Genomic DNA, 16,450 nt, shown 5'->3' on the forward strand with positions numbered 1-16,450 from the left:
TTGTTAAAATGGAAGCATCCTTCAGCAGGAGAAGGAACACTTTGGAAACGCCTTCCTTTGCTCATCTCCTCCTCCACCCGGTTCCCCACTCCCAGTCTCTCCCAGTCTCTCTGCTTCCCTTAGGGAGTCACAGCTGTCTCTGTCTGTCTGTCTCTCTCTCTCTCTCTCTGGGCTCATCTCCCTCCATGGAGCCATCTTCTCCCTCTCCCTGGAGACTGTGCGCTCCTGGTTTTCTGCCTGCTTTTCCATGCCTTCCAGCTCAGCATCTTTTACCAGCTTCTCTCCTTTAACTCTACTCCTTAACGCCGACGGGCTCCGGGTCCTTCTTCCTGATCTCTGTTCTTCTCTGTCTTGCTGTCTTCCCTGGTAAACTCATCCAGTCCAAGGCTGTGAGCATCATCTTTTTGCCAGTGGCTCCCAGTTTTCTAGCCCCGACTAGAAGTTTGCTATTGACTTCAAACTGGCTTCTTTCCACCCAGCCTATTTCTCTGTCCAGTCTTCCTCTGAGTAAATAGTACCACCCGGTTGCTAAGAATCCAGGAGTCACCTTGGAGTCAGCTCTTTCCTTCAAGCCCCGTGTCCGATCCAGCTGGGCCTGGCGATTCTCCCTCGGGTACCTCCTGACTCCCTTTCCTTCCTTCCGTCTTCACTGTGGTCACTCTAGCCCCTGCTGCCGCCTACACAGCTACAGCAACGGCCTCTCACGGATTTCCCTATGCTTTTTTGTTGTTGTTCCTGTATAATTATTTCTTCTCACAGCAGCTAGAGTGCTTTCTACAGCCTTTTAACAATTGAGTGCTGGTTATGCTTTAGGCCCCGTCTTGGCGCATTTAACCTTCAGAAGGTAGGCACTGTTGCACCTGCACTTTTCAGATGAGGAAGCTGAAGCACAGAGCAGTTAATTGATTTATCCAAGGTTAAAGCCAGGATGAATCCCAGGCGGCAGGTCCTAGTCAGTGCTCTTGAATCCGGTCCCTCCTTTCCTTGAAATGCTCCCAGGGCCTGTCTTCTCCTGGGCCTGAAGGCTCCTACTGGCCTCCTGCCTCATCTCCTACCATGTTCTCTCTCTCTCCTCCTGCCAGTTTGCACTCTGGGTTATTCCCAAACTCTTCACATCCACCACAGGGCTTTTTCACCAGCTGTTCCTGCTGCCCAGAGCCCTTCCCCGCCGCTTGTTCACAGGCTGGACCCTTCAACGTCATTGCATAAGGCCCCCCGGTCTCTTGATCTAAAGTAACCACCCACCATCTTGTATTCTTGGTGGCACTTACTGCTGCCTCATGTTGCCGTCATTCTTTTGGTGACCCTTATTTTTCATGGTGATAAATAAATTACATGGAATGAAACTCCACACCAGCAGGAAACGTAGATGCATGTTCCACACCCTGTGTCGGTGCCAGCGTTGATAGACTTTGGGTGAATGAATGCGTGGGTAACTGAACAAATGCATACCTGACATCCTGGAACTCAGAGCCGGGTGCTTTGAGTCCATCAATTTCCCTACCGTGCCCTGTGGCTCTGTCTGTACAACTCACAGTTCAAGCTTTTAAGTGTCTCTGCCCTCAGTCATACTCACAAAGTGTCTCTGCTTTTTATAGGTGATCAAAGAAGCCTATAGTGGTTGTAGTGGCCCCGCAGATTCAGAGTGTCCTCCTCCACCGAGCTCCCCGGTGCACAAGGCGGAACTGGAGAAGGTAAGGGCGTTGCTCTTGTTGGGTGGGGACAGTGACCTCGCAGTGGATTGGGGTCTCCTTCAGAGTTTGATAACATTCTCTGAGAATTTCAGCACTTCCACTTAAAAAAAAAAAGAAAGAAAGAAAAAATGCAATTGTGCTTCCCATCTTCTTAACTGCCTGCTTTGTGTAAGCTTGAATTAGTCATTTTACAGACTGTGTAGTTAGTATTGTTATTCGCAGCTACAGGTGAAAAAACGGATTTAAAGGCGTGAGGGCCTTGTTCAAAGTCACATAGCTAGTAAATGGCAGAGCTGAAGTCTGAAGGCATGCCTGTCTACTTCTGGAATACAGCAGGTGCTTCATAAATGTACCCTCACAAAGGTCTCTTCCCAGCAGACCAGGATGTGTCTCCATCTCCCTTTGCTTTGCACTCTTGTTGCTTGTTGGAAGGCAGAGGAGCACCGCAGTGGGCGGGGATGGCCTGTCATCTGTACACCTCTTTTTGCCAGAAATGTATGGAGCCCATCACCGTTACGCCACAGGCCCTGCTCTGCTTGCACTTTGTTTGTCTGAATCTAACTGATATTGTTTCCTTGGAGAACCCTGACTTCCTGCCATGAGACCTTCTGCTGGCAGCTTGTGTTCCCGGGGCTTTCTGAGCCCACCCTCTAGCCTCCTGCCAGTGAAGAGACAGATCCCTTCTTGCCTGTCCTCATATGAGTCAGGATTCTCCAGAGGAACAGAATTAATGGGATGTATGTACGTAGAAGCATATTTCTTAGAAGGCATTGGTTCATGTAATGATGGAGGCTGCAAGTCTGAAACCTGCAGTGTGGCCCGCAGGTGGAGACCCAGGAGAGCCGATGGTGCAGGTGAAGTGTGAAGGCGTCCACAGGAATTTAGGGAGATTTCACTGGCTCAGGGAGGACAGTGTTTTTGTTCCATCGAGGGCCCCAACTGATTGGATGAGGCCCACCCACATTACAGAGGACAGGCTGCTTCCTCCGAGCTCCCTAATTTAAACGTTAATCTAATCCCCAAATGCCTCCCACATTGACACATAAAATTAAACATCACAGTCCTCATCCTCACACCGTAATGGAACAGGCTGTTTTTTTCCCTGACTATAAAACCAGTATCTGCTCACTTTAGAAAATTCAGAAAGCTCATAGAAACATAAACGGGATGAAAAAAGTCACTCATTACAACTGCACGTAGAGGATGCAGCTCCTCTTAACACTACTGATATATTAAACACTCTTTCCTGAGTTCAAGGGTTTCTCTTACGGCTTGGATAAGCTTATGCATAAAATTTCTTATACTGCTTTTTTTTCACTGAACCTTTATATTATTAGCAAATTTCCAGGTTTTTAACAACTCTTAAGCCACAAGCGTTTTTACATTTTCACATTATCATTAGCTTTAATGTCAAATTTGTATGACTCCACTATCACTTAGGTAACTGCCCCCCAGTACTTGTTTTGTCCTTTTTTTTTTTTTATTTTGTGAAATGGAGTTTTGCTCTTGTTGCCCAGGCTGGAGTGCAATGGTGCGATCCTGGATCACTGCAACCTCCACCTCCTGGGTTCAAGCGATTCTCCTCTCTCAGCCTCCTGAGTAGCTGGGATTACAGGCACACACCACCAAGCCCAGCTAAATTTTATATTTTTAGTAGAGATGGGGTTTCACCGTGTTTGTCAGGCTGGTCTCGAGTTCCTGACCTCATGATCCACCCACCTCGGCCTCCCAAAGTGCTGGGATTACAGGCGTGAGCCACCGCACCTGTCCCGTTTTGCCCTTTTTTAGGCCATCTAAAATAAAATAGTACTTGACGTATTTTGCATAATTTTTGCTGATTCTCTGCCTGTTACCTGAGAATAGATTTCTGGAAGCTGAATTACTAGACCAAAGGATAGACCTCTTTTTCTTTTTTAAGATTTTGATTCATATTGAAAATCAAATTGCTTTCCCAAAAGGTTGATGCAGTTTCATTTCCCATCAGACTGCATCCAAGTTCCTCATCCACGCACTCACACCAGAATTGGCAATTCCGCTTTACTTATGTTGGTTTTTAAGGCAGTACCGTGAGCACTCGGCTGGACCTGTTGCCCTGGATTCCCCGGGCTGTTCCTGGTGTGAGAGCCAGGGCGGTACCAGCTCTAGGTCATTGTATCCCTGGAACTCAGCTTCCCACTAAGTGGCACTCATTCCTTCACTGCAGCTCTTAGGGGATTGCCCCTCGAATTCCAGGTTGAACACATGTGTTCCTTTGTGCCTGGGAACTGCTCACACATCTCAAATGTGTCCCAGTCTCCCAGGCCCTGGTGGAAGGCACAGAATATGAGGACAGTGTTTGGACGCCACTCCCTCCACTGTGACCCCACAGGTTCTTGGGTGGCAGTGGAAGGGGTCTAGCTGTAAACACTCTACCTCATTCAGATACTAACGTGGAATCCTAATCACGCTCATTAAAGCCAGAGGTTAGGACTGAGATAGTGACAGTACCCCATCCCCCTCCAAGGGTTTTGATAGTAACCTTGCCTTCACTCTGTGTACATTCTGAGTGTATTTGTTACAAGCACGTACTAGACACTCACCCAATTAATTATTGGTGAATGACAGGAAGAAATTAAATGGACTATGGAATATTTCCTTCTGCAAGGATAATATGGCTTGGTGAGGGAAATATTTTTGGAATCAATATTTTTTCAAAATCATTTACAAGAAGTGATTTGAATGAAATAGGCATGAGACAGTATATATATATAGGTTAGTATAATTATAGCCTCAGTGAGGTTCCCCCCGACCCTCCCTCCCCACTCTGGATGTTTTTAAAGCGGCTGTAGCCACCTAACCAGCCAGTCTTTGTTATAGTTAAGCTCTAACTACTTCTGGATTGCTATGAATTCGGCCTATGTTTTCTTTCACTTTCGAGATAACTTTTGGTTGATCCATCACACATCATTTGGTCCAAGTGACCACTGTAAGAATAACTTAATCCTTTTTCTCCTTACAGAAACTGTCTTCAGAGAGACCCAGCTCGGATGGGGAGGGCGTGGTGGAGAATGGAATTAGCACATGTAATGGAAAGGAGCAAGGTGAGTTCCGCTTGTGCCAAAGATACATACACTTAAAAAAAACCCCACAGCCAGATCTGTAAAGTCTGATTGTACGAAAAATGTGCTGGGTGATTCAGATGTGTAGATATCATCACCATTGCTGAGGATACCGATGGGAGTGCCTGGAAAACCCTTTGGTTAACATCAACCCTGCAGGTCTTCCTTTTCCATCCTGCCAGACCTTGGCCGAGGTTGCCATCTGTTGTCTTTTTCTGCCCTGCATATGTTTCGAACTTATGATGCCCAGCTGGTTATTTCTTCACTCGATCTATCACTGAGACAAATTTGCATTGGTGAACCGCTGGTGTGTTGCTTAGGGACCTGGTGTCCAATGAAAAGAACTTTGGATAAGGAGGCAAGAAACCCACTTTCTCATTCAAGCTCTGCCTTTGCTTAGCCCCATGATCTTGGGCAAGTATTCCCTCTTGATGAGCCTCAGTTTCCCCATCTTTAAAATGAGGAGGCCAGACCTGCAGATTTCTGAGATTCTTAAAAAAGATTTTCTGAAAATGTCTTTATTTTGCCTTCATTTGAAACATTTTTAAAAAGTACGTAATATAAAAATATACATAATATAAAATACACCATATTAACCATGTCACAGCATACAGTTCAGTGCGTTAAGTACATTTACGTTGTACTGTCATCACTGCCGTCAGTCTCCAGAACTCTTTTCATCTTGCGAGAGTGAAGCTCTGTCCCCTTTAAACACTGACTCCCCGTTCCCTCCTCCCCAACCCCTGGCACCCCCATTCTGCTTCCCGTCTCATGAATCTGACTCCTCTAGGGACCTCATCTAAGTGGAGTCCTACAGGCCATGTCCTTCTGTAAGTGCTTATTCCACTTAGTTCCATGTGCTCAAGGTTCATCTGTAATGTGGCTTGTGTCAGAATTTCTTTCCTTTTTAAGGCTGCATAATATTCCATTGGACGGATGGACCACATTTTGTTTTCCCATTTATCTGTCGATGAACACGTGGGCGGCTTCCACCTTTTGGCTAGTGTGAATAATGCTGCCGTGAACGTGGGTGTGCAAATAATGAAGCCTTGATCTTTCTAGAGATAGAAATTAAATGCCGTAAAATTCACCCTGTTTGGCATACTGTTGGTGAGTTTTGACGAACGCTGGCAGGCACGTAACCATCACCACAATTAAGATCTGCAGATGGGAATTAGAGCATGGCTCTAACCCCCCAGCCCCCACCATGTTCCCTCTGCTCTTTCTCTCCTGTCTGCCTCTGCCTCTGCCTCTGCCCCAGGCCCTGGCAGCTGCTGCTCCGTTTCCTGTCCTTTACCAGAATGTCATAACGTGGAAGCATCTCGTTTGCAGACTTCTGAGTGTGGTTTCTTTCACTCAGCTGCGTTGGAGAGTCGTCCGTGTTTGTGGCTGGTGTCCGTCGTTGGTTCTTTGCTGCTGCTGGCGGCATTGTGTTGTGTGGATGGACCACAGTCAGCCCATTCACTGCTTGAAGAACATTTGAGCTGTTTCCACTTTGGGGCGATTGTTTAAAAAAATCTGTTCTGTGCATTCAGAGACATATGGACGTATGTTTGCGTGGACATATGTTTTCATTTCCCTCGGGTAAATACCTAGGAGTGGATTGCTTGGTCATAGCCTTCTCTCCAGCCTCGGTATTGTCACTTTTGTTTTGTTCTTTCTATTTGAGCCATTTTAATAGGGGTGTAGTGTATGCAGTTGTGTTTTAATTTGCATTTCCCTAATAACTAACAGTGTTGAACGTTTTTTAATATGCTTATGTGCCATCAGGGTGTCTTCTTTGGTGAAATGTCTTGTTGGATCTTTTGCTCATATTTTTATTGGATTATTCGTGCTTATTGAGTTTTGAGAGTTCATTGTATTTTCTGAATACAAGTCCTTTATCAGATGTGTTTTGTACATATATTCCCCCAATCTGTGGCTGGACTTTAATTTCCGTAGCAGTGTGTGGACTGAGGTGAAGGGCAGGACTTGTGGTGGGGACGGAGAGCTCCCTCTGCAAAGCCAGACCGCCTGTGTGCCCATTGAACCTGTGACCTTGGCTGCTCAGCTGACTAATCCGACCCCCCGAGCCCACCTGCCCACTCCTGGAGGGAGCCAAGTCTTTCCTGTCTGTGGTGAAGTCACCTTAAACCAAGTAGCAATCCAGCCCACTGAGAGTCTCGGGGCTCAGAGAATCGGGACGGTTATGACATTACAAAGTTCACTCTCAGAGGTCACGATACCCACTTTTTCCATATGTGGTTTTTTGAGTCTGTCCTATCTGAGTGTAATTTTGGTTCTGTCCATCGGAAGTTATTCAGTGGAAAGTATTATCAGTGTCTTCCACAGGGCACACATTATGTGTAATCAAAACCAGGAATGCTATCTTTAAGTTTTGCCCTGAAATAAAATAACATACAATCTCAATGTTCCTGCTTAGAAGCTGAGGGGCAGCAGACGTTGGTTTGGTTGGTTCCTTTTCTGGTTTGCTGTTTCTTCTCCCAATGCGCCTGTTAGGTTCTACAGAATAATATGTGTGTCTGGATGCACTTTTGAGCGAGTATATCTATATTTAAAATTCTCCTGTTTCCTCTTAACAAGAACAACCTTCTATACTTTGGAATTAAATGGTGGTGACCTTGGTTTACACATTTTCTTTTTGTCTGGCATGGTGCTTTGCAGATACAGACACTCAGTAGTTACTGGAGAAAGTTAAGGCTGAGGTACATTCTAACCTTCTCTCTTAGCTTTTGTCCTTGCCTCTCACTCTTAACCAATTTGCAACTGGGAGATTTCAGTTAAGCTCCTTTATCCCAGCTATGTGGTAACTCAGGCACATTTCTCTGCGGGCTGCATGGAGAAAATCCTGAACTCATACAGGTTTTTCTTAGTGTTAGAATCTCAGATGAAGAAAGACAGTCCAGGCTCCATGCGGTCAAAACCACAGGGAGTGACTCTGGAACGCCTTTTTCTTCCCTCAGGGCGGAATCCCTCCTGTCTAATAAACCGACACAGTACGCTTGGTCCTGCAGCAGGTGCGAGGAGTGCGGGCTCAGGAGGTCCTGGGACCTTCTGTCTGGGAGCTGTGAGGCTTCTCAGCCCCACTTCACATCTGTAAGACGTGATCATTTGTGAATGTGTCTGTTGATAGAAGTCATTGAATACAAAGTCTGATGGTATTAATTCTCATGCCCCTATTCCTCCCGGTAGCCTAAATAATAATAATAAAAAGCGCCTGAATCCCCATTTCCGTAGGTTACTGGGAGACTCTCTGGGTTTATGATAGCTGTGGTTGTAGAGAGTGCCCCGCGTTAGCCTTGCTCCAGTGGCTTGTGCCAGTGTGCCCACTTCACCGGCCAGTGTGTGCCGGACACTCCAGCTCTTCTACTCTCTGGCGGCAGAGGGTGAGCGTTCGGCGTGCTGAGGTTTTCTTCCCGGTTCCGTGATCTCTGCTCATCTCTGCCTTTTGTTTGATTCATAGCAACAAGTTGTTCTTGACGGTTTTCTCCTCACGTTCCCATGTACTTGGGCTTTTTCTCCCCAGGATTACCGTACGTCTGCCTTTGTAAAAAACGAATCAGGGAGTATTCAAGGAATTCCCAGTTTTAATTATAATCTCATTTCTTTGTAGTCGGAGTCGAACAAGCACTTTGTCGGTCGAGTTGGGCGTTCGTCTGACACCCCAGCTTGCCGCGGTGGGCCGCATTGTTGGGGGGCTGCATTGTGGGGGGGGTGGTGCATTGTCGGGGGGGCCGCATTGTGGGGGGGCTGCATTGTGGGGGGGTGGTGCATTGTCTGGGGGGCTGCATTGTGGGGGGGCCGCATTGTGGGGGAGGTGGCGCATTGTCGGGGGGCTACATTGTCTGTGGGGGCCGCATTGTCTGGGGGGCGCATTGTGGGGGGCCTGCATTGTCTGGGGGGGATGCCTCTTGTTCCTCCAGCCTTGCTCAGGGTGCCCCGGGCACTCGGGCTGTCCTGGCAGCAGGTTATTCTTTGTGAAGCTCACGGGAATGGGGCTGTGGTGAAACATTGTCTTCTGGGTCTTCAGAAACAGCTGGGAGGGGCCGACCACTGTTGCTGTGGCTCTTGATTTGGTTGAAGTGACACTGAAGTGATAACAGCTGTCCCAGCCGCACACTCCCTGTCTGATGGTAGCTGGGAAGTGCTGCGTCCTCAGACTCAGGGATCGAAAGCGAGTCTCGACGCTTTATTTTAAAACAGGGTGTGTACATGTTGGGAGAGTGGAAGGAGGGGTGGGCGTGGCATTCCTGGGTTCTTTGTTTCTAATATCGCATGAGGCCTAAGTCTGATTTGTTTAAAATAACACAGAAATGCTGGGACTGTGTTGTTAGTCAGTTTGGGCTGCCATCACAGAATACCACAGACTGGGTGGCTGAAACAACATGCATTCAGATGGTCCTGGAGGCTGCAAGTCCAAGACCCAGGTGTCGCCAGGGTTGGTGCCTGGTGAGGGCTGTCTTCTCAAAGTCGGCTCCCCTCCGACGGCCTTCACACAGCCTTTCTTCTGTGCCCGTGCAGTCTCTTCTTAGAGGGACACTAACGCTATAGGACCAGGACCTAAGCGGGAGGGTGGAGCATGGGGGGGCAAGGCCCGGGGCAGGAGACACAGGGGTATGTTCTGCCGCCCTCATGTGTTTGGCTGTGGTGGGGCAGCAGGGTGGAGGTGGAAGGAGGACCACTGCCCGTTCCCCAGCAGAGAGAGACGGAGGTTGGGAAGGATGAGGGGACTGCCTGTGTGAGTGTGTGTGTTTTTAGAGGAAGGGTTTAGGAGTTAGGCCAAGGTGTGTTGTCTTGTGTCCCTGGCCGCTCTTCCTCTGCATTTCTCCCGCGGGATGTGTGTGGGTTCATTTGTCCCTGGGGTAGGAGGGTGGGAAGGAGTCCTTGACTCATCACCTTCTGAAAGGGTTTGTGATCTCCAAAGGGTTGCAGACAGCAGGTTGAGGGACTCATGTTGGAGATGAAGGGGAAAGGGTCTGGGCGCTGGGGTTTTGCCCGTGCCACTGAGGGTCTCTCTGTCCCCTCAGCTCCAGTGAGCCCTGCAGTGCAGCTGCGTCCCAAGTGTCTCACTGGCCTCCCCTCAGCTCCAGTGCCATGCACATAATGGCCCTCAGATGAGACGGGCAGACAGCTCACTTTCTCCGAGGGTCACTGTCTGGCCAAAGAGTCTTGTCACTCGGTTCTGGTGCTGTCTCACATGCACGTTCTGATTTCTTGTCTGATCCCTGCCCCTGTAATTCTGTCAGAGGTCACGGACAGAGCCCTTGGCAGTGGAGAGAGGTGCCAGTGATGGGATGGGGCAGACAAAGGATGCCAGCTGGCAGCTGACCCTGGACCTCCGTGGTGGGAGACGGTGGGGAGTGATGAGAACTGCCCCGTGTTGTCCCTTGCTGGCCCATCTGCGTGGAGACTGCTTCTGTGGTCCTGCCGCTGTTGCTTGTCCACATGCAAGTCCAGAGTTGCTAGATCTTTCCATCTTTCAAAGGAAGCCAGGCATCAATTTTATGCAGAATGTGTATGAGTTTTATGTATCAGCAATTAACTCCAATGTAACACTGTCCTGGCTAAACCGAACATGAGGGGCTAGAAGGCAGGCCCCTGGTCTGAGAGCTCTGGACGGTGCCGAGCCGAGTGAGTGTCTCACAGATGGACGAGGGGCTCCTGAAAAAGAGCCAATCCCCTTCCCTTCCTGGGCCTCCCCTTGCCAGCCGGGCCGGAGCTGCTCTAGCTGCCTTCTGTTCCTCAGACACTTGGGGCTGGCTTTTGCGTCAATGATGTTTTTCTTTCCTGGACGGTTCTTCTCTCTGAGATGTGCATGGCTAGTTATTAATTTAAGTCAACCCCTGGACAGGCTTTCTCTGCCCGCCCAGCTGCTTTTCCATATAACCCTATCTTAGATCTCCATGTGGTCTTTGTTACAAGCTTCTTACCAGCAGCCCAGTGTTCTGCTGGAATCTCAGCATCTAGACCGACAGCCAGCACACGGCAAGTGCTCGTTAAGTACAAGTCGAGGGGAAGGCTAAGTGCAGTGGCTCACACCTATAATCCCAGCACTTGGGGAGGCCAAGGTGGGTGGATCACTTGAGCCCGGGAGTTTGAGACCAGCCTGGGCAACATGGTGAAACCCCATTTCTACAAAAAGTACAAAAATTAACCAGGCGTAGTGGCACTCACCTGTGGTCCCAGCTACTCCGGAGGCCAAGATGGGAGGATCAGCTGTGCCCAGGAGCTCAAGGCTGCAATGAGCTGTGATCACAACACAGCACTCCAGCCAAGGGACAGAGTGAGACCCTGTCTTTAAAACAAGAAAAAAATGCCTAGGGAAAGAAGAAATGGGTTGTGATTTATGTTTTATTTTTTCAATTAATATCTACAATTAAAACATGCTTTTTTGCTGTTGTTATTCTCGACAGTGAAGAGGAAGAAAAGTTCCAAATCCGAGGCCAAGGGCACTGTGTCGAAAGTCACTGGGAAAAAAATCACCAAGATCATCAGTCTGGGAAAGAAGAAGCCATCCACAGACGAGCAGACCTCCTCGGCTGAGGAAGATGTTCCCACGTGCGGTAAGACTGTGCTTCCCAGAGACGAGCAGTGTGCACCCAAGCGGGTTTCCTTTCCTCCTGCAGTGTCGGTACCCAGTTCCTCCAAGGCTCATTAATTGGAGCTCTTTTGCATTGGACTTGAAATCATTCAAATTTCAATGTATTCAATGTATTAAATGTTTGCATTTTTACCTCTTATTCATACAAGACTTTGTAGGCGTTTGAAATGATCTCTAAGGTTCTTTCAAGAAAAACAACTATTTCCCTTTGATCCTCTGAAGTTCCCCCAAATCCCCTGGAAGTGTTTTTAAAGGACAACATACGCAGGGGCTGCTGGTAAACAAAGGATTATGGGAAAACCTTTACAGAACTAAGGCCAGTCCTTTCCCTTGGGCAAAGTGATAAAACTAAGCTTCCTTATGACGTCACCGTGTTAGTCACTTTCCTGTTGCTGCCAAAGGAATGCCTGAGGCTGGGTAATTTATAAAGAGAGAGGTTTATCCGGCTCATGGTTCTGCAGGCTGTACAAGTATGGTGCCAGTGTCTGCACAGCTTGCAATGAGGCCTCAGGAAGCTTTTACTCATGGCAGGGGCAGAGGTGACACTAGTGTGTCACATGGCAGGAGAGAGAGGAGCAGGTGCCAGAGTCCTTTAAACCATCAGATCTCACAGGAACTACTGGTTTGAAAACTCCCTCATTACTACAGGGAAGGCAGCAAGCCATTCATGCAGGATCCGCTGCCGTGGCCCAAGCACCTCCCACCAGGCCGGCCCCCCACACTGGGATCACATTTCAACATGAGATTTGGAGGGGAGAAATATCCGAACTATACCAATTACATTTCTCAAACCGAAGTTTCAAATCCAGTCTAACACACTGACCATCTCCCCGGTCAGTCTTTCATCCAATAAGTAAGATTTGAGCAGCTGCCTTTTGGTGACCACAACAGCCCTGGCCCCCCATGGCTTCCAGTCTGATAGCAAAAGATAAGTACAAGACCAGTTATCACAGAAACATGTGTGTAATAACTGGCTGTGGTCGGCGATAGGAGGGAAAGCCCAAGAGGCCATGAGAGGATCATAGGAACCTCAGCAGGCCGGGGGGAGCCAGCATTGTGGGGTGGTCTCCATGAAGACATGGGTGAGAGTTTCCATCCAGAATGCTTTCTAGACTGTCAGGTTCAGAAGAACCGTGCAGCTCTTCCTAGGAGGTAAACTTGATGAGCTACGTTTTTGAAGAATTAGGAATGTGCTGTCATTTTGCTTGTGTACTGTTGCGGCTCACTCAGCTCCCCGCAGTGTGAGCCCATCATTCCTTCTATTTGAATAGTCATTCTAGTCACCCCCACCCCTTATCGAGCACCCGTTACGTCCAACGTGTCGGGTTTTATTTTGAGATGCCAAAAGATGCCTCGTTCAGTTCCTGCCCCACAGTGCCTAAATGGGGCTGTGTACACAAAGATAAATGCATTCAACAGATCTCATGTCCCAGCGGTGTGAGCTCATGCTATGAGGATAGTACAGAGGGTGGGCCATGGTGATCAGGAGGAGGGATGGATTGCAGGGGCAGATGAGAGGCGCTGCGGCGTGCACTGTCTTGAGGGAAAGATGGGCAAAGTCTGCACTCCTCAACGAAGTTGTCTGGGCAGACAGAAGTGAAGGCCTCATGTGCTTGAAGGAGTCTTGCGGAGGGGTCCTGTTGAAACAGCTGCCTATGGGGTTGAGTTAGGAGGGAAGGCCATCACCATAAGGGAACCCGTGACCGAGGAGCCTGGTGCATTCCAAGCTCCCTGAACTTGGTCAAATTTGAGTTACAGAAGCAGGCCAGTTGGTACTGATATTTTTCCACTACCCTCCCTTCCCTCCCTAAATAAGGCGAGAGCTGAAAGGGCAGCCACCCTGCTGAAATGCTGTCAGAGGAAACAGCTGTAGCACGGAATGGGGAGAGGGAATGTGTTGGTGCCCCAGTGCTGGGCCCCGTTGACCTCTGCCTTTCTTGGAGCGCCTGGAAGGTGGGACTGCCTCACATCAGCCCTTGAGAGTCAGCGATTAAAAACAGAAAGTGGGAATTAGGGATTAAATACAGGAGTTAGGAATTAAAAATAGAAGGCGGGAAATAGGGACTAAACATAGGAGTTAGGGATTAAAAACAAAGTGGGAATTAGGGATTAAATACAGGAGTTAGGGATTAAAAACAGAAAGTGGGAATTAGGGATTAAGTGCAGGAGTTAGGGATTAAAAACAGAAAGTGGGAATTAGGGATTAAGTACAGGAGTTAGGGATTAAAAATAGAAAGCGAGAATTAGCCAACAAGAAGGGAACTGCTCTTTTTTTTTTTTTTTAAATGCTCTAGGTCAGTGGAGGAAATAGAAATTCTTCCTTGAAAAACAATTAAACATTAACATGAAAGGCAATTGCAAGACTTTGGCCCAAACCCCTCCATTTACAAAGGAGAGCACTGAAGCTCAGAGAGCTCATGTGGCTTGCTCGGAGCCACACAGCGCGCTGGGAGCAGAGACAGCCTCTGACCCAACTCTGCTGGTTCCCCGTCCCACAGGCCTTCACCTATCCCTTCCCCCAAAGATCTGAACCCTCCCGTGGCTCCTGATAAATAGCTGTGATTGTGCTCGGGATTCGACGCTGCGGTAAACCCTCCTCTTGGGCACTTTCTTGGAAGCCCAGTTGGACACTCAGGGAGCAGCAGGAATACTGGATCCACAGCATCTCATTAGACACGTGGATCCCTATCAAACTGCTTAGTGGACGACTTCTGCTTCAATAGTAACAGAACATCCTCTGTCCACAAGATTTGAAAGCTGTCATCCAGTTCTTTGCAGGGGAAAGGGGAGAGGGGAGGAGCTCTTACAAAAATAAAGGGGCAACAGTGACCACTTTCAGTTATTTTGGTACAGCTGCAAAGTTTCAGGCAGAAAAAAGGAGCTGGACAAAGGCCCGAGAGACCGAGCCTGCCAAGCTGAGTCTCTGCAGCTGCTGCTCTCTGCTCCAGGGAGATGAAGGGCTGAGCGGGACTGGCCGGAAGTGCAGTGCTGCTGAGCCCACAGGACAGAGCTCCCGGGAGCCACTGAAAGCAGAGTTCAAATCCCAGCCCCTCCACACAGTGCAGCTGGGTCAGCCGTGCCCCAAAATGCAGGACAGAACTGCTGTGAGGGCCTTGCTTGTGGAGGCAGGGGAGGGAAGGCCCTCTGCAGGTGCTTGCCAGCTGGAAAGGTTTTGGGGGGGTTTTGGGCCAAAGTCTCTCAATTGCCTTTCATATTAATATGACAAGGATTGCAGCCTGGCTGGCTGGGTCCGCCCGCCTAACCCTGCAATGCCTATTGAGTGGCGTTGAGTGACACGTTTAGCATTGGGCAGGTCAGCTCAGCACACAGCCACGTAAGTAATGTGATCTGAGACACGCGCAAAGGCCCCTGACCAAAATGTATCTTTTTTTTTTTTTGAAATAGAGTCTTGCTCTGTCGCCTAGGCTGGAGTGCAGTGGCGCGATCTCAGCTCACTGCAAGCTCCACCTCCCAGGTTCACGCCATTCTCCTGCCTCAGCCTCCCAAGTAGCTGGGACTACAGGCACCTGCCACCACGCCCGGCTAATTTGTTGTATTTTAGTAGAGACAGGGTTTCACCGTGTTAGTCAGGATGGTCTCGATCTCCTGACTCTTGATCCACCTGCTTCGGCCTCCCAAAGAGCTGGGATTACAGGTGTGAGCCACTGCGCCCGGCCCCAAAATTTATCTCTTATTTGTCCTTCTCCTGTGCTTACAAGTCCTGGAATTATTGTCATTTTATGAATTAAGCTGTCGTTACCAGGAAATGCATTTCCATCTTTCTCTCTCTTCCCCATCCCTATTTCCGCCTGTGGCTGGGACTGTGGCATCTTTTGACTGGCTTACCTCGTTCTACTCTGCATCCCCCACCAGGCCACCAGATGGAAGTTTTGAAATGTTAAACTAATCGTATCACATTCTGTGTTGAGAAAAACCAAAAGTGCCTCCGTTGTTGCCAGTTCAGGGCCTCTAACAATGCCGTCCCCACTTCACTCTTCCACCTTCTACATGACTGGCGTAAGAACAGGGGCTGACTGGCTCACTGCCCGTGTCCACAGCACTGTGCAGAGCTTGGCAGACGATACCAGCTCAGTACCTACTTGTTGAATGCATGCATTCCTTTAAGCAAATTGCTTCACCTCTGGGAATCTCAGGCTCTTCCATCTATGAAATCACTCAATACTTCAATTCCTTGTTTTTCATAAAAACTGAGGATAAAATACATGAAACACTGAGCTCAGTGCCCAGCCCATCGTTTCTGCTCAGTACATGGTCGCTGTGATTATCCTCCATGTGTTCATCTGACATGTTTTTTAAAAACATCACCTGAGCACACTGGACCTACCCAAGGCTGGGTAAATGCGACGTCAGACGAGTGAATCATGAGAAACGGAGAGGCTGAGAGAAAGGAAAGGCCCCAGGGTGCAAGTCGGAGGCTTCCTGGAGCCTGGCTACGTAGCCATTCCCAGGGTCCCTTTCACCTGAAATGTTCTGTGACTTTATGAAGCTCTTTCAATGGCAGGTTGTTTTCAGCAGACATTCAGGAAAGTTAGATACATCTCAGTTGGTATCATAATCCACCTCCATGAAAACTAGACGAAGCCAGGCACTGTAGCACGCAGCTGGAATCCCCGCTACTCGGGAGGCCGAGGTGAGGGGATCGCTTGATGCCAGGAGTTTAAGACCAGCCTCAGCAACATAGCAAGGCCCCACCTCCAAAAAAGAAATCAGATGAAGTCTGATAAAAGGGCAGGAAGGCATTCTTAGTCCAAGAGCCACCGTGACAGGCTGTAGGTGTACCAGCTCCTCTGCCCCTGGCCTCGTAGAGGACACACTGCGAAGAGCGGGAAGGCGACTTTGGCTTCGGCAGGCCCGTGATCAGCGGCCAGCAGTTTCCTGACATTTGGTTTCTCTAAAAGCTGCTTCTTGATGCTCCTCTTGCAGGCCCATCTCCTCCTAGCTGATCAAAAACAAATACTTGCCAAGATACAACGAACAGTTACATTGGGATAAAACCTCTCTCAAAAGTGTTGAACGTTTTGTCCACATGTAACCAA

The 16,450-nt window shown here is 48.7% G+C and overlaps 1 protein-coding gene across 4 annotated transcripts in view; it reads left to right on the forward strand.

The window, feature by feature from the left end:
- Positions 1 to 16,450, forward strand: part of AFAP1 (actin filament associated protein 1) — a 192,549-nt gene that overhangs the window by 126,035 nt on the left and 50,064 nt on the right. For all 4 annotated transcript variants that reach the window (XM_025385958.1, XM_025385961.1, XM_025385962.1 and 1 more), the window contains exons 7-9: positions 1,599 to 1,694; positions 4,693 to 4,774; positions 11,206 to 11,355. In XM_025385958.1, the coding sequence (XP_025241743.1) occupies positions 1,599 to 1,694; positions 4,693 to 4,774; positions 11,206 to 11,355 (328 nt within the window). The remainder of the gene's footprint in view (positions 1 to 1,598; positions 1,695 to 4,692; positions 4,775 to 11,205; positions 11,356 to 16,450) is intronic.

The sequence above is a fragment of the Theropithecus gelada genome, chromosome 5 (assembly GCF_003255815.1).
Source record: "Theropithecus gelada isolate Dixy chromosome 5, Tgel_1.0, whole genome shotgun sequence".
Taxonomy (NCBI): domain Eukaryota; kingdom Metazoa; phylum Chordata; class Mammalia; order Primates; family Cercopithecidae; genus Theropithecus; species Theropithecus gelada.